Genomic DNA, 23,489 nt, shown 5'->3' on the forward strand with positions numbered 1-23,489 from the left:
GGACAGGAGCCATGTCTTATTCATCTCCATATCTTCAGTGCCTCCTCACACAATGCTGTGTATAGAATATATTGAATACTCAATAAATATTTGCCGAATTAAAATAAAATACAATTAGTTATTTCCTTTTGTAAATGCTCCATAGTTTAAGGCAAGGTTGGAAAATATATTTTACTTGAGCTATATCTATAGAATGCCACCAATTTAGCAATTTCTAAGTTGGTATTTTGTTTTTCAACTTGTCTAACAGATTTCTATATAACTGAGAGCCATCCTTATTAAAGTTAGCTATTAATGAGTAAGGGCCTGGACTTTTTTATTTTAAGGAAATGATGATTTTGAAGTCACTTGAAACCATAATTTTATTAAGCAGTTTATAGTCTTCTAAAAAAGTTTTACTATTAAGTTGCAGAGCAAACTTGTTTCTTATAGAAAAAGCAAATAAGCTTCAGCCCAAGCCACTTTCTGAATTATGACCCATTCCAATTGGTGGAGTTCAGTTAATGTGGCTTTATGGTAGTAAATTATTCAACCTTTATTTCCATGGTATGCAGGGGGAAAAAAACTGGAAATAAATCTTTTCACGAGGATTACCAAAAGACAACCATTTTGATAAGCTTCTGAACTGAACTGCTATTCAAATAAAATGGCGTCTCCACATCCATTGCCCTTCACAGGAGAGTGTGTGCTGCCATCTACTGATGTTAGGCAAGTATGCAAGAGGCCTTGCTTACCATTTTCAATTACAAAACAAGTTTTTAAAGTGATCTTTTCCATTAGTTATTATAATTTGTTTTTGCAAATTACAATAAAGAAAAAACACTGTGACACAATAAGGAGAATTTTTTTTAAATCAGCAAATCAAAATTAAAAGATTAAAAAAAGCAATACCAGAACAATTTCCTACCAGAACTTCCTAAATAAGAAAGAAACCATTCATTTGAAAGTACAAATTTTAAGAAATCACTAAATACTTGTATTTGAAAATAGCATTCATGATATGGGTTCAGTGACAGTGACAGAAAATCCCATCAATATATTTTCTGACATATTAAGCTAAGGTGAACTCCTACCATTAAAAGATTATCCTTTTAGCATAATGAAGATTTTTATTTCTGAGAAAAATGAAAATATTTCTCTAAATTGATATCAGTTCTATATGAGGGTGAATTAGGAAAAAGGGTTTTGAGTGAGGAATGCTGTGGGCGGCGAGAAATGAGGAATAGGTGATTGTGGGGCCCAGAGGAAGGAGGTTGAAGACAAATTTCCTGTATTACACAATTTTACTGACAGTCAATGGCTTTTGAAATTTGTCACTAAAATGTAGGGGTTTCTCTATTTTCCATCAGATCTGGACAGACCACAGTGAACAAGCCAGACCCAGGCTATTTGTCTGTGTAAAACTGAAAGATGATCTGTTCATTTCAGCCATTAATGATCTCTTGGTCTGGCCACCACAATCAGTATCTGCATTGGAGGATGAATAGCTCTGTGGTCTGGTCTGCCCACCTCTTAGTAACCAGACCACTGACGCTGAAGGTAAGGATGGTTTAGTAGAGGGTGCCATCTATTCTTCATCATGCTTATGAGGTCCACTCTACTATGGGATGTTGGCCACCTTTCTACCTCCCTGTTTCCCTTTTTCCTCTCTTTTACCTCTCAGTCTCTCAGCACAGGCTCTTCTACTCTTTCCCCAAGCTCCTCTACTCTTTCCCCAAGCTCCAAAGATGCCCTTGAGTCCACAACACTTGATGGCTTCTGTACAGTGATCATACATCTGGGATTATTCCTGGCTTCAATCATTCTGCCCCACTGTAAAACCTCATACCCCCATTTGTATGCTGAAAATCATGATCACTCTCACTCTGTAAAAATAGCATAATAATTTTATACTACTGTTTATTGTGCTAGATGTCTTATATACTTTAATTAATTTAGTCCTCACATAACCCCTATTATATAGGCACTATTATTATCTCCATCTTTCAGATAAAGAAACTGATGTTCAGACATGTTAACTGACTTGACTAAAGACATACAGCTAGTATAAGTATATGACCGAGACCCAGTGATGACTTATTTCAAAGCTTGACACACTGTATTATCTTATTAAGGCTTTATACTCATGTAATAATAACTACCACTTATTGAGCACCTATGATGTGCCCGATACTGTTGCTGAGGTTTTTATTTATCATTATCCCCACTTTTTAGATGAGAAAATGGAGGCCCAAAAAATTCAAATAACTGGCCCTTGGTGACACAACTAATAGCAATGAATCTATTATTTAAATGTAGATTCTTCTGGCTCCAATATCTGCCCTCTTAACCATAGGATGAACTCCCTAGGTTTGGTGGCTCCGCCTGTAATCCCAGCACATTGGGAGGTTGAGGCAGGAGGACTGCTTGAGGTCAGGAGTTCAAGACTAGTCTGGGCAACACAGCAAGACCCCATCTGTAGAAAAAATAAAAAATTAGCCGGCATGGTGGTGCACACCTAAAATTCTAGCTACTTGGGAGGCTAAGGTGGATCGTTTGAGCCCACGAGGTCAAGGTTGCAGTGGCTATGATTGTCCCAGTGCCCTCCAGCCTGGGTAACAGAGCCAGACCTGTCTCTTACAAAAATGTAGTTATGATTCTTATCTCCACAGATTAAAAGCTGAGGGTCAGAGGAGTTAAGTGACTTGTCTAAAGTTATCCTTAGACAAAGGTGTAATGGCAGAGAGAAGGCACAGAGAGGGTAATGGTGAAGCAGGAGCAAGAAAGTCTGACTTTGTGGACTTTGGACTATAGTTCACTGGATCTGCTTCATGAGAAGCACCGCTCCATTTCTCGGCAAGTTCACTTTGCCAAAATCTACAAGTCCAGTGAAAGGTTGGCAGTCACAGGTGGCCTGCTGGCTAGAGGGAAAATGATTCTCTTTATGCTCAAGCATGAAGTCCAGTACAGAAAAAAACCCCACGTAATTCTTAATTAAAATGTAATCAAAGTCAGCTTCCCCTTCTTCACCACGTTGCTCAGTGTAGAGCAGAATAAACAACAAAGAATAAGGGCACAGCTCTAGCACCAGTAGATTTTGACCCAAGAAAATAATGCTTGTTTCTCTGTCAGCTAACTTAACAAAACTATACAAGCATTTTTGTTGTAATAAATCTATTGCGATTTGAAATGGATACCAAATAACAGTCATTTTATTAAAGCAAGTTAGATTTTTAAAATCTGGTATAATCACATAGGTCATTCTACATATGCAAAATAAAGGAAAACATTGGGGCAATTGTCTGAATAATTGAACTTAAATTATCCAGGCAATTCTTTCATGTCATCCTTCCTTTTTACAAAAATATGCAGAAACAAAGTAGGTAGGTAATGGAAAAAGTGAAAGCTTTGAAGGTAAACAGGTCTTAGTTCAAACTTTGGCTGTGCCACACATTGGTATGGTGACTTGGTCACTTAAGCTTTTTAAAGCTTACTTCATTCACTGATCTGTAAAATGAGGATATTAAGATCAGCTGCAAGGAATTACTGTGAAAATAAACTATGATAATGTATGTAAAGTGGCCCATACAGAAGATGCCCAATAAATGAGAATTATTTCTGCTGTTATTACAGCAAATTGTTAGTATTAGTGCTAGTGGCATATTTAATCATGAATAGTAAAGTCACTTAGCAAAAATCTAGCAATTGTAGTTCTGAGTGCTCACTGACAGCTGCAACTCCGACCTTTGCCTTTCCAAATGCTTCTAACTCAAATGTCTCAATCTCAGCGCTCTTGATATTTTGGATTGAATAATTCTTTATTGTAAGGCAGGTGGAGGGTAGCTGTCCTGTGCACTGTAAGATGTTTAGAAGCATACTTAGCCTCTACCCACTAGATGCTACTAGCAATCTGTGAATCATGAAAATAAAAACAGTCTCCACACATTGCTAAATGTCCTTTGGAGGACAAAATCATCCTACCACCACCTCTGCAGAGCCTCCCTGTGGCCTGTAGTGGGAATTACTCTCTTGTTTTTCTGAGGTCTTTTTTTTTTTAGTTGAAATGAGATTCTTTTATTCTCTAATTGTATCATACTATTAAATCGTATTTTCCAAAAAAGATTAAGTTTCTTGATGACAGGAAAGTTTCATTCTGTTGTGTTCTCCAAAGTTTCTTGTATAGAACAGACAAATAGGAACTCAGGAAAGATGTATTTGTTTAATTATTTTTTTCATTCATTCACTCAACAAACATTTGTTGTATGCCTCTATGTAATAGGCATGAACTAGGAGTTGGACATATAGGGAAAAAAGGACATAGTCCCTGTCCTTGAGAAGCTCACAATCTAGTGAAGAAGTCAGACTAATACGGTGTGATATGTTCTCCAATGAAAGTGGTAAAGAAGAGAAGCCCTTAACTTGGACTGGGACAGACAAGCAACAGTTTTCTGAGGAGGCAACTTTTGAGTTGAGTTTTGAAGGATGAGTAGGAGTTAGTCAAACTGGGGGTTGGGGAGCACTGATTGCTGATATCTAGCAATTTGTTAGATGCTTTTGTAGTATGAGTTTAATGAATATGCTTTACAAACCTTTAACTTTTCAGCAGAGAATATATATATATGTGTATATATATATATACACATATATATATATTTTATCTTCTTGACCCAGAAAAGTAACTAGAAGGTAAGTGTTTTATAAACTGGGGCAACAAGTGTGCACACACGAGCATGTACACACTAATGACACTGCGGAAGGAAGCGACTAGCATTTGCTGGTTCTGTCTCTCCTGCCACGTAGAAATGCTTCTGAACTAAGGGGAAAACTATACTATTTGTGGTTCCAAGTTTTGATTTACTGTTGGGCTTTGAGGTTGACATATTTATCATTACTGATTACTTGAGGGCCCTTGGGTTATGATCATAACATATTTTATCAGACTAATCTATAACTTTTGCAGATATAATCTTAAAACTTGCTACTTAATTTGTCTCATCGAGTTTTCACCTCAATTGATTCCTTCAAGTAAAACTATTTAATTCCTGTCAAAGTAGGAGTGGAAGGAAGGAAGTATCTGGCATATGCAGTGAGTCCCAAAGTTTTCATCTCATGATTTTGGGAAGCCTGAAGTTAATATTAGCAGATTAAAACCTCCAAAGGATCAATTCCCATTTTAAATGGCTTATGAGAAACACTCCTATGAAGAAAATAATCACGACAAAAGTACTCACTTAGTTTCTCTAAGATCTCCTCATCTGTCATCTTGGATTTTTTTCTTTGCCGATCTGTGTTTCTGTACAAAGTACTGGAATTGGCATTCTCAGCAGAGGGTGGTGTGACCTCTTTATTTGGTGCTGCTGGTGAAGCAATGGATTCAACCACAGAACGAGTGTAGATCTTAAAAAAAAAAAAAAAAAATTAAAACAGCAGGTCAAGGAAAGAGCGTAGAGTCAGGGTATTGTCATATCAATGAATTTTTTAAGTGGTATTTTCTTAAAAATAAAAAAAAAGGACTTTAAGTAGCTGAAAGTACAACATTCTTGAAAGATCATGGGAGCTAGTCTTTGAATGTCCCTATACATGCCCTGCTAATTCTGATCTGGGGACCTCTGTTTATGCAATTCTTCCTACCTGGTTTACATAGATTTCATTCCTTATCTTAACTTCTCCAACAGTTTTATAACTTAGCAGTTATTTATGTATTGCTTGTTATTATTCTCTATTTGTTTAATGTGCTAATTTTGTATCCTCAAACAACATCCTCAAAACCTTAGTCATATCTTATACTCTAGTTCTTGGAACATAAATGATATTTAATAGGTACTAGTTGTTTAACTGTATTCTAACTCTATGACTATTCCAAAGGGCATTTTTTGACTCATTTGAAAGTAGTCACTTGTGACTTACTGATTTTGTATGCTCTGGTCTTGGTGCAATAACCGGTGGGGGCTCATTATCATCTTCTTCTTCCTCCTCCTCTTCATCTTCTTCTTCAGACACAGGAGGGGCCAATGGAGGTTCAGATGCTGTTTTTGTACTCTTGTGACAAAAACAAAGTTTAAAGACAAGGTATTAACTCCTCATTGCTTTTCTACAGAAATAAAACAAGGGAAATGAAATATTTATGTAGAGATAGGAGGAAACTACATCTTTCACAAATGATCAGAATCATCAACAATTTGGTGGCCAGGACCTGCTCACCTGAATACAATCTCCGAACTTATTCACAGATAAATTCATGTCATGGCATAAAGAACCATGAAGTCTAATATTTTTAAAAATTTTTTCATTGAGCTCAAAAACAATAGACTATTATTCACTTAATATATTAAAGTTCAATGTTTTTTAAATACATTAAAAATCAAATTAATTGCTCTTAGAGCCTTGAACCTATACTGCGCAGATTATCAATTTATTGATCAATGGTTTGCCAACTGGAACGATTTTCTACCTGAGGATCAGAGCATGCATATGGATATGGTATTAATACAGCTCTGTAAATACTCACTAAGAACAAGCAAGCCAATAAACGACTCTTCCCTGTCTAGCCTCCTGGAAAGAAGCACTCAGAGAGTAATAGACATGAACATCTAAGGAATACTCATCCATATGAATAATTACTCAATATTAACCATAATGTAAATGGTAATTTGCAAGGTTTATAAAATGCAATAATTCAACAGTATTGTGGTATAATAGTGACAATACCTAGAGTCAGTTCTTGATCATTCATGTTAATACAGTGGTAAAATGGTTCTGAAGTTGGATTTTGAAAGAACTATAGCCATAGTTCTCAAAGTGTGGTTCCCAGATCAGCATCATTAGCATCATCAAAGAACTTGTTAGAAATGTAAATTATCAGGCTCCATCCAGACCTATGAATCAGAAACTCTGGAAGTGGGGCTCAGCAATCTGTGTTATAACAGGCCTTCCAGGTGATCCTGATGCATGCTCAAGTTTAAAAACCATAAACTATGGCTTAGGTCTGCATTGTTTAATATGGCAGCAACTAGCCACATAAGGCTACAGAACACTTAAAATGTGGCTAATCTGAATTGAGATGTGTTTCAAGTGTAAATTACATGCCAGATATCGTATACTTAATATAAAAAAATTGTAAAATGTTAGATTAATGCTTCTTAAATTGATTATATGTTGACATGCCGATATTCTGAATATATTGGGCTAATAAATATATTACTAAAATTTATTTCACCTATTTTTTACCTTTTAATATGTGGTTACTAGAAAATTTAGTTACAAATATAGTTTACATTTCTGTTGGACATTGCTATTATAGGTGGTTTTTGTTTTGGTTTTATGCATTTATTTTGTTTTTGTTTATGCCATTGGGTATACTAGCCTAACATATTCTGACAATGAATTTTCGTTTCTTGAGGACAAAGCTCCTGAGGCAGTTATAGGCAGCTTATTACATCAAAGGACCTCAGTCGTGATTAAAAATTCAATGTTGCTTTTCTACATTCATGTATAAACCTATGGTGAAGTAATAAGGTGTAATCATAAATCTGATAGGAGCCAGAAAGATTTATCGATTGTGAGAAGACAACATAGAATTTATAAACAGGTATTTGAAAGAATATTTGATTGCTCTGATATAGATGCTAACTGGTTTATAGATTGAAGTTTGTATGTTTACTGGATATCGGTTTATTTATGCACCTAGATTTATTCTTAATTTAGCCATAACTACTGGACTATTATATTGTATAGCCATGTGGATAGCAGTATATGTTAATGACATTAATTTTCCAGATTTTAAAAAAATCACTTTCTTCTTGCAAAAGACTAATTCTTCAGGGCACTTCAGTGGGCACAGGGAGAAATGGCTTTTGGGTTATTGAAATTTGCTTTGATATTATGTTCCAGAAAGATTTGCCCTATATTACACCAGCTGGGTTCAATAATGTACCTAATCACTGTCTCTTTGTAGAAAGGTGGAAGCTGAGTACTTTTTTATATGGAAAATGGTGCTATTTTATCCATTAGGCAATATGAACCTTGCCCAGGGTTGATAAGTATTATGTGGGCCTATGAAAGTGTTTGACATCAGAAATAAAGCATCAGCTCCAAAAAGCCACAAGAAAACTATAAAGTCTAAATTAATTAATGTCTAATTAAATGTCTGTTAATATAACAATGTGCCAACTTAACTAGTCACTTATATTTAGCATTTATAGAAATTTCATTATATTAAATATAAATTTTAGGTTAGATTTTCTTATTTAGCAACAATTCTTGAGTATTTACAATGATTTAACAAGAAACTATACCTAACCACACATTTTAAAAGTTACTTGTAAGTAAATAATTTCAAAATTATTATTTCAAAAATTTATAGCAAAAATATAAAGTGAAGTATGGGGGCCCCTTATTATGTTTGAAGTAATGCATGATGTGACCCCTACAAGTGAGAGTATATACAGTCTATTAAGCTCTAAAAATGGCCCTAGAGGCAAAAAAAATGATTCAAGGTCTATTCTTCTTGGCTCAACCCTTAAACTGGTACAAAGACCAATCAATGCCTATTGGCCAAGGGGCAACCTTACACATCTTAAGTCTTAATACTTCACTAGATAAGATCCACCTGCAAGATTTCACTGACTGTTAACATTCATTACTATCTTCACTGCTAATTTCAAATGGAGGCCATTCCCCAACTCCAAGGAATGACTTAAGGGACTATCAGAAAACCTGAAGGTTTTTATCCTCTGAAGGTTTGTGGGAAAAGAAAAAGACAGACATTTCTGTTCAGTTTGGACCAAACAGTATCCTGCCATATTGGTTGGCTGACTGGAAAGAATGTGTGGCATTGAGTGGATAGTATGTTTTGAATTATAGTTGGGCCAGAGAGCATTAAATCCCCAGCAATCCACCAAGGATACAATTTGGTACTGAGAACTGAAATGATTACGGGCATGTGCCACCATGACCAGCTAATTTTGTATTTTTACTAGAGATGGGGTTTCTCCATGTTGGTCAGGCTGGTCTCGAACTCCCAACCTCAGGTGATCTGTCTGCCTCAGTCTCCCAAAGTGCTGGGATTACAGGCGTGAGCCACAGCGCCCAGCCGGGAATGTAGTTCTTAAGCTAAGTTGGGTCCTAGGCTCTTAGGGTTTGGTCTATCTCCCCAGAAAAAATACAGGTAGATACATGCTTTTACATATAACCTCAACAGTTCATAAATCTGAAGCCCACTTATGGACTCTAAGTTCTGAACGTTGCTCTAGAGACTATACCAGCTAGAGTAGCTACCTTAGGAAATTCCATTTTCTCTGAGCTTAATTTTTAAAGGTCAGAGAACTTAGAGGTAAGGACTTTGGAGGCTTTAGATAAAATAAAACATTGTTTGGGGGCCACTTTTGGTGATTGTTTATGTAGATTTTAGGGTTCTACTCCAGATCTACTCTGCGAGTGGAGCCCGGGAATCTGCAATCTAACAGAATCCCCAGGAAATTCTGATACACATTGACGTAAAAGAACTACTAAACTATGTTAAAAAAAATTAACCAGTACTGCAAATCACAAACGAGCAATCTGTCAACTGCACACCCAGTTTCTCTAGGCACAGACAATGGCACATTCAATATGACAACACAATAATGACATATTATTGCTGTTACCTTCCACTTGGAATGCTAACTTAGGATTCTAAATATGTGATTTGTTTCAACCGTATAATAAACATATGAAATTTTAAAATTAGCCTCAAATAAAGAGTGGGTCCCTGAACAGTATTTGAAATTGAATGCACTAATTTCAAAGATATTGAATGTCTAGAATGAGTTAAGATATCCACAAATAAGCAATAAAGTAGGTGTTATATGACTATGAGATTTATCCCTGAATTCAATATTAATTACAGAATCATGAGTTTAAAACACTTAGAGAATATAACATTGCTTCTGTTTTAATTCTTACACAGGCTACTAAACGATGCCAAAACTTGTGATCAGTTCAGGCTATGTCTACAAGGGATAATCAGTCCCATTAAATCAGATTCTGTAGACAGCCAGCTAATACTGGGACTTTTTATGATGCAAAAAGACATACATATTGCAAAGCATATTCTCCTCTAGAACTATAAGGAAAACACAGGGTGCATTTATCCATTCCTAAGGAACTGAGTCCCACTGAAGTGATCCAAATACAATATCAGGGTCCAATTCAGTTTATTCAATCAATAGAAACCTAGCCTTCATCAAGCAGTCAACCCATTCTCTTCACCTGAAAGTCCTGCCAGCCCTTCAAACTCAAACTGTCCAATAAAGAACTCAGCATCTTCCCACAGAAATTGGCTTCTCCTGAAAGACAGCATCATTATATTTTTACCCACCCATCAGTTTAAGCCTGTATTCGTCTTTGACCTCACCCTTTCCTCCAACATCCAATTAATAATCTAAATATCTCTAGAATTTGAATGTAATCTCCCCATTCCTACTGTTACTACCTCACTTCTGGCTCTGATTACTTGGATGCTTGCAATATTGTCCCTACTTGTCTCCCTTCATCCAGTCTAACCTTTTGTCCTTAACTCATTCTAGACATTTGCTATCAGATTACTCTTCCCAAGGCATAAGCGTTAATCACTTAACCTTCCTACTCCAAAACACTTCAAAAGCTTCCCACTGGATACTGGAATAGCCAGATTCCTTGGAATACCATTTAAGAGCCTGTATGATTTGGTTCTACCTTAACCTTCAAGGCTTATTTCCTAATTCCCTTTCTTGCATCCCAGTCTTCATTCAACCCCATATTCTTTGTTTCCTTGCTCTACTCACCAACATGCCCTTTCTTATGCTTTTGTTTGTTTGTTTTTGAGACAGAGTCTCAGTCTGTCACCCAGGCTGGAGTGCAGTGGCACGATCTCGACTCACTACAACCTCCACCTCCCGGGTTCAAGCGATTCTTCTGCCTCAGCCTCCCGAGTAGCTGGGTTTACAGGTGCATGCCACCACGCCTGGCTAATTTTTGTATTTTCGTAGAGATGGGGTTTCACCATATTGGCCAGGCTGGTATCAAACTCCTGACCTCGTGACCTGTCTGCTTTGGCCTCCCAAAGTGCTGGAATTACAGGCATGAGCCACCGCACCCAGCCTATGCTTTTCTTTGTACTTAAAATGCCCTTCCCATCTTCAAAGATCCAAATCTCACCTGACCTTTAAGGTCTAGCTCAAATGCCAACTTTTTATGAATCATTTTCTAACTTAACAATCAACAAATACATATCAAGTATCTATTTGGTATTGCCCACTGAGCTTCAGCCCTTAGAGAAAAGAGCTTGCTTCCCTTTCCCTTCCCAGCTAAAAGCAATCTATTTCTCTGAAATCTCATAGCACATGGACATATTTTAAGATATGTAATACTATCCATATACTTTTTTTTTTGAGACAATTTGCTCTGTCACCAGGCTAGAATGCAGTGACATGATTACAGCTCACTGCAGCCTCCACCTCCAGGGCTCAAGTGATCCTCCCACTTCAGCCTCCAAAGTAGTTGGGACTACAGGTGTGCACCACCACACCATGTTACAGAGGTTGGTCTTAAACCCCCGGGCTCAAGCAATCTGCCCACCTCGACCCCCAACAATGCTGGGATCACAGGCATGAGCCACTGTGCTTGATCACTATTCATATTGTATTCTACTTTTTTTTTTTGAGACAGAGTTTTGCTCTTGTTGCCCAGGCTGTAGTGCAATGGCACGATCTCGGCTCACCACAATCTCCACCTCCCAGGTTCAAGTGATTCTCCTGCCTCAGCCTCTGGAGTAGCTGGGATTACAGGCCTACGCCACCATGCCCAGCTAATTTTGCATTTTTAGTAGAGATGGGGTTTCTCAGGCTGGTGTATTGTACTTTTTTATGTTTATGTTTACCTTCCCCTACTAGTCTGAGATCCAAACTTCCTAGAGCTTAAAGGAGGCAGTTGGTAAATATATGCTAAATAAGTAAAAATCTATTTGTTTTATCTCTAGACAGTGAGATTATTATTTTTTTCTAACTTAATGGAATATTTTAGCCATTACATCGACTTTGTTTTAATTCTACAAGCAAAACCAATAGAACCAATTTCAAAAGAAACAGTTAATATCTTAGGAGAAGACAAAAACCAATACACAGACTATTCTAGCAAGTTGGTGTTTCAAAAGCTGACCAATCTAAAAAAAAATAACTATTTTTTTTTTTTGCCAGAATACCCAGTCAAGATTGCACAAGCATGATATTACTGAAATCAAAGGAGGTAAAGTATGCATTGATCATGGAGGGTTGCCATTTTTGTTATTCCCATTTTCCTATTACCTCCCTTCACATGTTGTTTTCAGTGTGGCCCAGGAAGCTGTCATAGCAAAGAAGGAGGAAGAGGGGAAATGATCAGTCAGATAAGAGGGCCATATTCTGTTCTGTTTTGGTGAATCTGAGCAAAGTGCAAGTACAAGCTTCGTGTGCGAAGAGAGTGAGTTTTTCCTCTTGTGGCCACGTAAAAATAATAGTTTACATATAACAAACACATATTGTGTGCCAGGTGCTATACTAAGTACTTTATATGCATTATCACATTTAACATTCACACAAGATCTAGGAGGTAAGTACTATTATTATTACTTCTTATGGCTGAGGAAAGAAGCTCAGAGAAGCTAAGCTACTTTCCCAAAGTGACATACTTAGTAAATGGAGAAATCAGATGAAATATCTATGTCCAGAGTCTTCACTCTTTTTTTCATTTTATTTTTAATTGTAGTAAAATATATATAACATAAAATTTACCATCTTAACCATTTTTAGGTATACATTTCAGTACTGTTGAGGGCACTGTTGTATAATCATCACCGCCATTCATCTCCAGAACTCTTTCTCTCTTGCAAAACTGAAACTCTGTACCCATTAAACAACTCCCCACTTCCCCTCCCCCAGCTCCTGGTAACTAGTATTCTACTTTCTGTCTCTATAAATTTGACTCCTCTAGGTACCTCATATAAGTGGAATCATATAGTATGTGGCCTTTTGTGATTGGCTTATTTCACTTAGCATAATGTCCTCATGGCTCATCCATGTTTTAACGTGTCAGAATTATCTTCTTTTTAAGGCTTAATAATATGCTACTGTTTATATATACCATCTTCTGTTTAACCCTTCATCTGTTGGTGGAGACTCAGGTTGCTTCCACCATTTGCCTACTGTGAATATTGCTGCAATAAACTTTGGTGTATAAATATCTCTTGGAGACCCTGTTTTCAATTATGGGTATATACCCAGAAGTGGAACAGTTAGATCATATGGTTAATACTACTTTTAATTTTTGAGAAACTGATATACTATTTCAGAGCCTTTACTCTTTACAACTAAAAAAGATCTAGTGGGGTCATACTGGCTACCTAGGGTGATGGCAAGCAAACAAGCATTTGTCTGCCATAAAAGGAAGAAGAATCAGCTAGGTCATCAATTACTGTTTGAATAAATGGTTAACAGACTTTCAGTAATGCAAATTATTTCACCCCTAGAAAAGCAAATGGGGCAAGAAGTAATTTCTATCAGGATATCAAAATGAAAATCACAGAAAGGGAAGCCTTATCTGAGATTATTTTCTGTCTAAAGTGCACAAATACTCTTTCAGAAACTATAGTACTTCCAACGAGTAGGTTACTTATTTTCCAGTCATTTTTCTGATAAAAATTATCTATGTGACTTTGGCCTAAGTCAGTTTGCAATAAACTTTGTTTGTTCCTACCTCAGTTTGTTGGAACAAGTGACATACAAAACGTATACTGTTATAACCTTAGAGAAGCTATTTAATTTCTCCAAACCTCAGTTTCCTCATCTGTAAAATGGGGACAATGGTAAGACTTACTTAATTCGGCTGTAGGAAAGATTAAGTACATGTAAAAGTAAAATTATCTTACAGTTTACATTGTAAGTGTACACTGTAGGTGTTCAGAGAAATTTCTATTAACATGATTATTATTCTCAAGGTTCTACATGTAAACCTTTAACACTGTCAATATAAAGACCCTGTACAAGAATGTTCCTAGTAGCTTTATTTGTAATAGCTAGCAACTGAAAATAGACTAGAGAGCCTTCAGAGTATGAATGGCTAAACAAACAATGGTACAATCATATTCTGGAATGTGCAGAGACAAAAAGGAACACAAATTACTGATATACACAACAACTTGGGTGAATTGTAAAAGAACTAAACTGAGTACAAAATGCCAATCCCTAAAAGTCACATGCTGTATTATTTCATTTACATGAAATGTCCAGAAAGCCAAATCCATAAAGGCAGAATCCATATTAGTTCTTGCCTATGACTAGGGTTGGGTGGGTAGAGTTAACTGTAAGCAGGTATGAAGGATTTTACTGGGGTGATGGACATGTTCTAAAACTCAATTGTGCTGATGGTAGCACAGGTACATTTACCAAAACTCATTGAACTGTTTATCTGAAAATAGGTAAATTTTATATACCGAATTATACCTTAAAATTGTTTTTAAAAGACTCTATATCTAAAAACTGGATCTGTGCAGTTACATTCTCTTAAATCTCTGGAAACACCAATTATATGAAACAGTTTTCAATTTTTCACTTACCGAAGGATGGGCTGCTATGTATCCATGTGCACTTTTATCTGCAAAGTGAGATTAGAGAGGTCATCTTTGTTTCATAATGACTGTTTTATTTAGAGACCATACCAGAAAAATAAAAATGAAAAACTGCATGATTTCAACTAGAAGGACATGCTCCAATTTAGCATTAACTAGATATTATGACTAATGGCATAGTTTTTCTTAAAATGGCTTACAACATTACATCCTCACCATATTCTCACCAGGTCAATTTACAGATATTAATGAAGGCCTCTAGTGAATCTCATTTATATTCAAGAATGACAAGATTACCTATGCTTAACTGGTATGATTCTATACATTTATAGTAGTCCCCCTTATCTGAAGTTTTACTTTTTGTGCTTTCAGCTATCTGTGGTCAACTGTGGTCCAAAAATATTAAATCAAAAATTACAGAAATAACCAATTCATAAGTTTCAAACTGCACGCCATTTCAAGTATGATAAAACCTCATGCCATTCTGCTCCATTCCACCTGAGACATGAATCATCCCTTTGCTCAGTGTACCCACTCTGTTTACACTACCAGCCTATTAGTCACTTAATAGCCAGTTTGGTTATCAGAACAACTGTGGAGATAACACAATGCTTGTAGTCAAGTACCTCTTGTTTTAAGAGCAAATGTAGTGATCCTGGCATATTGTTATAATGATTCTATTTTATTATTAGTTATTGCTATTTATCTCTTACTGTGCCTAATTCATAACTTTATCATAGGTAAGTACGTATAGAAAAAGAAAAAACATAGTATACATAAGGTTCCGTACTATCCATGGTTCCAGCCATCCACTGGAGGTCTTAGAACATATTACACATGGGTAAGTGAGGAACTACTGTATATCTAGGATTTTTCCCACTTTCCTCTCTCCCTACCTCCTTTCTATTCCTTCCTTCCACCTTCCTGTGCTATCTCCATCTTCTCCTCCTCTTCTCCTCTGCTATTAGTCAGTCCCAACACCAGAGCATTCAGAAAACCTATGATAAGGTACACTCAGCTCAGTACAGTACAACCGTACAGTTGAGTTTTAATATAGTTGTCAGGATTTCATCTTTGTAAGTTGAGAGAAATCTGGCATATAAAACTAAGTGTTAAACAGCAATAGCTATTTGGAGTAAAGAACAAACTCGGAGACTCTAAAGTGTATTCGTGGTTACACTGAAATGATTTCTTGAATACATTTTCAGTTCTGGTTGCCTATGGTTCTAACTTGGAGCACAGCTCTTGATTTTCTCACATAAAACATTTTTTTGATGTGTCACCAGGATCTCTTATTTTATTCTATGGGGAAGCTTAAATATAGTAAAAAGTTTTCCTTGATGGCTTTCTTTTTAGGTTTTCAACATTGGATAACAGCAGTTAAGCAATCTTCTCATTTAAAAAAAGCCCAATTTAGCATGTAAATTGCCATATGCATTCAAATTTGGACTTTGATATTTGATATGGCCAAATCAGACACTCTTCCCCTTCCAAGGGTATCCTTAGACCATTCTCAAAGAAACTTAAAGGCTGCCTAATACTAAATCCAGAGCCAAGAGGTAGGGGCTCTTTATAGCTGGAATACTAATGATAATACTCCCTTCATCCTTTAGATGTTAAACAATAAGTTGATAAATTATTGTAGAGAGAACTCAAATCATCTATCTCAAAATGTGAAAGTATTATTTGGTATATACATTTCAGTTGCTGATATGGTTTGCCTGTGCCCCCATCCAAATCTTAACTTAAATTGCGTCTCCCAGAATTCCCACATGTTGTGGGAGAGACCCAGTGGGAGGTAATAGAGTCATGGTGGCTGGTCTCTCCCGTGCTATTCTCAAGGTAGTGAATAAGTCTCACAAGATCTGATGTGTTTATCACAGGTTTCTGCTTTTGATTCTTTCTCATTTTCTCTTGCTGCTGCCATGTAAAAAATGCCTCTTGCCTCCCACCATGATTCTGAGGCCTCCCTAGCCATATGGAACTGTACGTCCAATTAAACCTCTTTTTCTTCCCAGTCTTGGCTATGTTTTTATCAGCAGCATGAAAATGGACTAATACACTAAATTGGTACCAGTAAAGTGGGGTGTTCCTAAAAAGATAACTGAAAATGTGGAAGTGACCTTGGAACTGGGTAACAGGCAGAGATTGGAACAGTTTGAAAGGGCTCAGAAGAAGACATAAAAATGTGGGGAAGTTTGAAACTTCATAGAGGCTTGTTGAATGACTTTGTCCAAAATGCTGATAGCAATATGGACAATACAATTCAGACTGAGGTAGTCTCAGATGGTGATGAGGAGCTTGTTGGCAACTGGAGCAAAGGCAACTCTTGCTATGTTTTAGCAAAGAGACTGGTGGCATTTTCCCTCTGCCCTAGAGATTTGTGGAACTTTGAACTTGAGAAAGATTATTTAGGGTATCTGGTGGAAGATATTTCTAAGCAGCAAGGCATTCAAGAGGAGACTTGGTGCTGTTAAAGCTATTCAGTTTTATAAGGGAAACAGAGCATACAAGTTTGGAAAATTTGCAGCCTCAATATGTGATAGAAAAGAATAACTTATTTTCTGGGGAGAAATTCAAGTTGGCTGCAGAAATTTGCATAAGTAGCAAGGAGCCTAATGTCAATCTCAAAGACCATGGGAAAAATGTCTCCAGGCCATATCAGAACTTCGCAGCAGCCCTTCTCATCACAGGCCCAGAGGTCTAAGAGGAAAATGTGGTTTTGTGGACCAGGTCCAGGGTCCCCATGCTGTGTGCAGCCTAGGGACTTGGAGCCCTCTGTGCCAGCTGCTCTAGCTGTGTCTGAAAGGGACCAACATACAGCTCGAGCTGTGACTTCAGAGCGTGGAAGCCCCAAGCCTTGGCAGCTTCCACATGGTGTTGAGCTTGTGCACACTCAGAAGTCAAGAATTGAGGTTTAGGGACCTATGCCTAGATTTCAGAAGATGTATGGAAATGCCTGGATGCTCAGGCACTGCAGGGGTGGGGCCCTCATGGAGACCCTCTGCTAGGGCAGTGTAGAAGGAAAATGTGGGGTCAGAGCCCACACACAGAGTACCTACTAGGGCACTGCCCAGTGGAGTTGTGAGAAGAAGGCCACCATCCTCCAGACCCCAGAATGGTAGATCCACTGGCAGTTTGCACTGTGCACCTGGAAAAGCTGCAGACACTGAACAGCAGCCTGTGAAAGCAGCCTGGAAGGAGTCTGTACTCTGCAAAGTCACAGGGGCAGAGCTGCCCAAGACCATGGAAACCCACCTCTTGCATTAGTTTGACCTAGATGTGAGTCCTGCAGTCAAAGGAGATCACTTTAGAGCTTTAAGATTTGACTGCCCCACTGGATTTTGGACTTGCATGGGCCCTGTAACTCCTTTGTTTTGGCCAATTTCTCCCATTTGAAATGACTGTATTCACCCAATGCCTGTACCTCTATTGTATCTAGGAAGTAACTAGCTTCCTTTTCATTTTATAGGCTCATAGGCAAAAAGGACTTGCTTTGTCTAAGATGAGACTTCGGACTGTGGACTTTTGGATTAATGCTGAAATGAGTTAAGACTCTGGGGGACTGTTGGGAAGGAATGATTTGTTTTGAAATGTGAGGACACGAGATTTGGAGGGGCCAGGGGCAGAATGATATGGTTTTGCTGTGTCCCCACCCAAATATCAACTTGAACTGCATCTCCCAGAATTCCCACATATTGTGGGAGGGACCCATGGGGAGCTAATTGAAACATGGGAACCGGTCTTGCCCGTGCTATTCTCATGATAGTGAATAAGTCTCATGAAATCTGATGGGTTTATCGGGGTTTTCCACTTTTGCTTCTTTCTCATATCCTCTTGCCGCTGACATGTAAGAAGTGCCTTTCACCTCCCACCATGATTATGAGGCCTCCCCAGCCGTGTGGAACTGTAAGTCCAATTAAATCTCTTTTCTTCCCAGTCTCAGATATGTCTTTACAGACAGCATAAAAATGGACTAGTACAGCTGCTTATAGTGAAAATTTGAACATCAAAGCTCCAAATAAAGGCTAAATCTACACACTAGCAAATGAGGTCAAGATTTGGCAATAACATGGATATTTTAATTTCTAAAAATAGTAAGACATAGTTTCCCCTTTTCAGTCTGATTTTGGGGTCTTATCAAAATAACCTGACACCAAAAAAATGTGTGCTGTGTCATCATGGTACAAATCAATGAATCTAAGGGACAAAATAAATTTCCAGAGACCACAGTTTCACACATACAACTCTTTCTTCATGAACATATCACAAGGCCTGATAAATGACTGTCTTTATGCCAGTAAAGAGACAACCATTGACTGTTAATTCAAGCTCAGAACTACTACTTCATTAAATAATTAGCTTATTTGGATTCTAAAAATACTTGAGTTACATAACTTAACATCAACCTCAAATTCCAACTCATTTTTGGTTTCCTTATGCTGACGCCATATGAAGGTACTAGAACTCACTTCAAATGTCCTACAGACATTTTGTTCTTAACATGATGCTCTTTACCTTTGATACCATAGACTTCCTCTTACCTCCTGATGTAAAGCTCATGTATTTCTGGTTGTTGACTGTTTCTTTGGAATCATAGAATTTGAGAACATCTAGAACAGCTTGTGGGTTCTTCTTCTGTTCTAATTTTGTTATGTTGGAGGTTTGGAGTAATCGTGCCCATTGCTCAGGAATTCCCTGTGGACAACCAAAGGGAAAGAATGGCAGCTCAGAACATTCTGCAGCAGCATTTTTATGTTCCAGTAAAGTTCTTCACCAAGAAGCCCATGCTACCTGTAGGATTACACTTGGGAAACTGAAGTTACATTCTAGATTTAAAGTTAGTAACTTAATAATGCAATCATTCTCTTCTCTAATTAAAACACATAGGTAAAACTAGGATCCAACTTAAAAAGGGTGGGTGGGAGTATGACTGTGATAGAAAAAAAAAAGCACATGAAAATCACCTCCATATTGACTCTGCTCATCCATGAAATGATGTTTACGGCTTAGCTTATTTTTTTTCTGGCGACTCAGGGCAGACATAGCAAGACTTCTCTCTAAATTTGTGCACAGCATAGTATAGTGCAGATCAGTGAGTTTTATGACTAGAATAACACAAGCTGTTCTGGTCATGTTGTAATCAGAATATATTTTGGAATAAAAGGAGTCTCACCTTTGGTCAGGTTATACTTTGTGATTACAAAATGTAATTTTTTGGGTCTAGAGCTTTACTATAAAGGCAGATTGGGAGGAGACAAAAATAAAATTGTGGAGGAGCAAAAACCACTGAGACGCTAAACAGTAACATTAATGCTGCTTTGGGCATTTTCCCTGCAGCTTTCTTCAGGGCATGCCCTCCTTTTCCTCTCCTCTCTCTCTCCCTTCCTCCTCACTTCATTTGTAGGCCACATAGAACCTGGGGACTATGAAAACCACACCAAAGCCTTGTAAGAATTTGTAATAATCTGAAGCATTTAGAGCAGAGAGGAGGGAGTATTTGGAAATCTAACCAAGGAGAATTGCAAAAATTCAAGGTTAGCTTTGGATTGTACATTCAACATTCTTTCCTACATGTTAAGCCTACAGATGTCCCAATTTCATAATTATCCAACCTCCAAGAGCAACTTGGAGAGATAAACAGATACACTATTCCTGAAGTGCATCCAGACACAATTTATGTGGCTTTGTCCTATGAAGTCTCGGCAAAACAATGTGTGACGTGGGCCTCCAGAGTTTGGGAATGACAACAAAAAAGTGAGATAAGCCAAGCAACAACTCTACTGCACACACATGAACCTGCTGCTGCAGTGCTATGACATCTCAAAGAAGCACTTTGATGCAAGCTTCTTTTGGGCCTGTGACGCACCTCTGGGAGCTTCCCTGGGCACATCTGTGAGCCATAGAGATCTGGCTGTAATGGACGTAAATAAAGAAAGAAAAGAAAGTTAAAACAGAATGTGGGACAACTTAGAAGGTGGGAGGAGATGAAACCAATGGGTCTGAATGGGGGGAGTCCCTTCTAAAGTGGGGCGGTTATGAAAATAGGGAGGTTTTAACTAAATCAGGGACAGGACAGGCTACAGGACAACAGATTTAAGAGAACAGAGAAAACGACAATGTTCCAAAATTTGGATGCATTATTCCACTTTTGGCAAGATGCTTCCTCCATAAAAATGTATTAATAAGAGTTACCATTAAATGACTGGAGAAATTACTAAAAGGCAGAAACATGAATTTTGAGGCAAGAAGGATGGCATCATGAAAAGCTTTGACAATAATTTGTAAGTTGTTTTCATAATTGGGTGATCACAGGTAACCAATGGCCATGTGATAAACTTACAAATTTCAGTTCCCAATTCTGGTTAACCAATTTTAGTTTCAGATTGAAGGTGTGTATGTGGCTAAAATTCAAAGGATGGCTGTATGGAAACACTGAATTTTATTCTCATTGTTGTAATTCTTTTGCACTTTGTAGCTAACGTCATGCTGGCTTACAGAAAACTAGATAAAGAACATTCCCACATAGCCAGACTCTATGTTTTAAGTTTCTTAGATATTTAGACGAGGGAAAGGGAAACCATTCCATATAAACCATGTATAAATAATTTCCATTTCAGTGCTGCAGTTCTAAAATCCCACTTCCCACAAAATAAGACAAGATATAAAGTAACAGCTTTGCCTAAATAAAGATATCTCAAATGCTACAGAAACATGCTTGACCCAGCTGCCTTGATTTTGGATATATGTCCTTGATTCCTGGCATTTGGGGTTACTCCAAGCACAGTGAAATGACACTTTTACATGCATTTATCACGCGGCTAGATGCTAAAGCCTTAAGCCAAATATTTGAACTCAGGAGCCCATGCATGATCCCAGTTCTGATTCTAAGTGCAATTAATAGCATTTGGTTAATACTATAATAGCCAAAGGAGTTATTAAGTGTTACAAATTGAGGTATGCATTGCACATAACCGCTAGAGCAGACGTTACTGGCATAATCATTACCATAGTCATTAGAATATTTGCAGTTATTATACATTCCCATGGCACTTCTAATCTTTTGTGATAAATAGTCTTATGATCACTAGACAGCAGGAAAAATGCTGTCAATAGCAGAAAATATTCCAGACAACTATACTTACCACATGACTACACTGCTGACATAATTTTGACTACACTGCCGACATAATTTCTTTGTTGAGACAAACCCAATTATCAATAAAACCTGACATTTAAATGTGAATGTATGCCAAAAAGGCACATAGTCAGAAAGCCATCTCATTATGCCATGTTCAGGAACTAATCCCAAAAGTTAGACAGCTAATGAAGACCTAGGAGTTTGAGCATAAGAAGCAGGAGCACATATCAATGCCTGACTGTGTATATGATAACAACTAGATGTACATCAAGCTGGGGGTTGTCCAGTGTAGCCCAGGAGAATGGCAGCATGATATAACAGGCCAAGCATTTATCTTATCATAAGAAATGATAATTTATATCACTCATACCATTTTTCCCTCTGATTGACTTGAAGCGACCGTCACAGGTCTAGAGGTCTGGAAAGGGGAGTTCTGAAGTATTTGGGACAAAAATGGCAATATGATGGGTAAGGACTTGTAATCATTGAATACCAAAAATCTCACCTCCCAACCTACTTTTGGCTTCAGGGTCCAAGTGTATGACCAGGTATACAAGGTCTTACGGGCCAATTAGCCAGAGGGTAATCACCAAGTAACACACCAAGTCAGTGTACAAATATTCAAAATAACAAGCCTTGTAAGACAACTGGATTAGATAGTTCAGCAAATTGCACAAAATTCAACCTCAACAACTATGACAATCAAACTTAACAATATGATTCCCTCCCAACACACAATGAATTAGTGGTGCTATGACAATTAGGACCCAATTCTAAACCCTACCAATAAAAAGGCTTTCTTAAAAGCTTGCTTTAATTTGGCATGTTTATACTTAATAAACATAATAATATAGTAAAGGTAAATCACAGGTTAAAAAAGTACCAAAAAGGGCAGAATTTGGCATCTTTAAAAATAAGGTATGAACAAGTAGTTACAAAAGGTCATCAAGATAACCATAAAGTACTTCCGTTGTCCAAATTTAGCTTATGTCTTTCTATGTGTTCAATGGATTCATAACAATGGATTACTTCCAAACAGCTATCTTATTTCAAATTGGGGATATTTTTAGAGGTGGAGAAAAGGGTATTTGTTTCATACAGTTTGGTTGTATCCAACTGTTTTTCATCATTGGAAAGATTGTTCATCACTTTGGGTTCTTTGGGTTCTAATTGACAGCAAAATGAAAATGCCTGGTGCTGCAGTCAGCAAGATGGTGGTGATTTACTTCCTTTCATTTCCATTCAGAACCCAGAAAGATAAATGAAAGAGCTAAAGGTAGAGATATTGTACCACAAGATAACAAGTAAATTTGAAAAGTAGAAAGAATAAAATATTGGAAAGCAACTAGAATGTCACATGAGATAAGTGGATGAGAAAACTTCAACATCGGAGAACAAAAAGGAAGAAAAATGAAAAGAAAAATAGGGAATGACAACAATAAAACACAAGGGTAGTTTAAATGAGGAAAAGCATAGAGAACATTGAAATGTCAAAGCTGGAAAAATTAAGTAATAAAAAAGGGAACAGTTATTAGGCAAAACTTTTATAAAGTTTGAGGGATTTTCTTGTTTCAAGTGTCAGCAATAATAGTTACAATCTTTTTATAATTTTTTAAAAAATATAAAGTTTTTCAGATTATACAAATTACTTTTTTTCTGGTGGCAATGATGGTGGTGGTAGTGGTAATAGCAAGGTTGGAGTTTCTAAGTGTGGCTAAGAGAATATTCTGCAAACATAGTTAAGACTGATTC

At 37.3% G+C, this 23,489-nt stretch overlaps 1 protein-coding gene across 9 annotated transcripts in view; it reads right to left on the bottom strand.

Moving 5' to 3' along the window:
* The window catches only part of PAK3 (p21 (RAC1) activated kinase 3), a 293,095-nt gene that overhangs the window by 61,171 nt on the left and 208,435 nt on the right, over window positions 1-23,489 (bottom strand). For 7 of the 9 annotated variants that reach the window (XM_012451746.3, XM_064361702.1, XM_012451743.2 and 4 more), the window contains 5 exons: window positions 20,466-20,510; window positions 19,141-19,294; window positions 14,585-14,622; window positions 5,887-6,018; window positions 5,211-5,376 (listed from right to left, as the gene is read on the bottom strand). In XM_012451746.3, the coding sequence (XP_012307169.1) occupies window positions 5,211-5,376; window positions 5,887-6,018; window positions 14,585-14,622; window positions 19,141-19,294; window positions 20,466-20,510 (535 nt within the window). The remainder of the gene's footprint in view (window positions 1-5,210; window positions 5,377-5,886; window positions 6,019-14,584; window positions 14,623-19,140; window positions 19,295-20,465; window positions 20,511-23,489) is intronic. The other 2 variants (XM_012451750.3, XM_012451747.3) reach the window with 1 other exon arrangement.

Source organism: Aotus nancymaae, unplaced genomic scaffold (assembly GCF_030222135.1).
Source record: "Aotus nancymaae isolate 86718 unplaced genomic scaffold, 86718_ANA_hifiasm-v0.15.2.pri h1tg000004l, whole genome shotgun sequence".
Taxonomy (NCBI): domain Eukaryota; kingdom Metazoa; phylum Chordata; class Mammalia; order Primates; family Aotidae; genus Aotus; species Aotus nancymaae.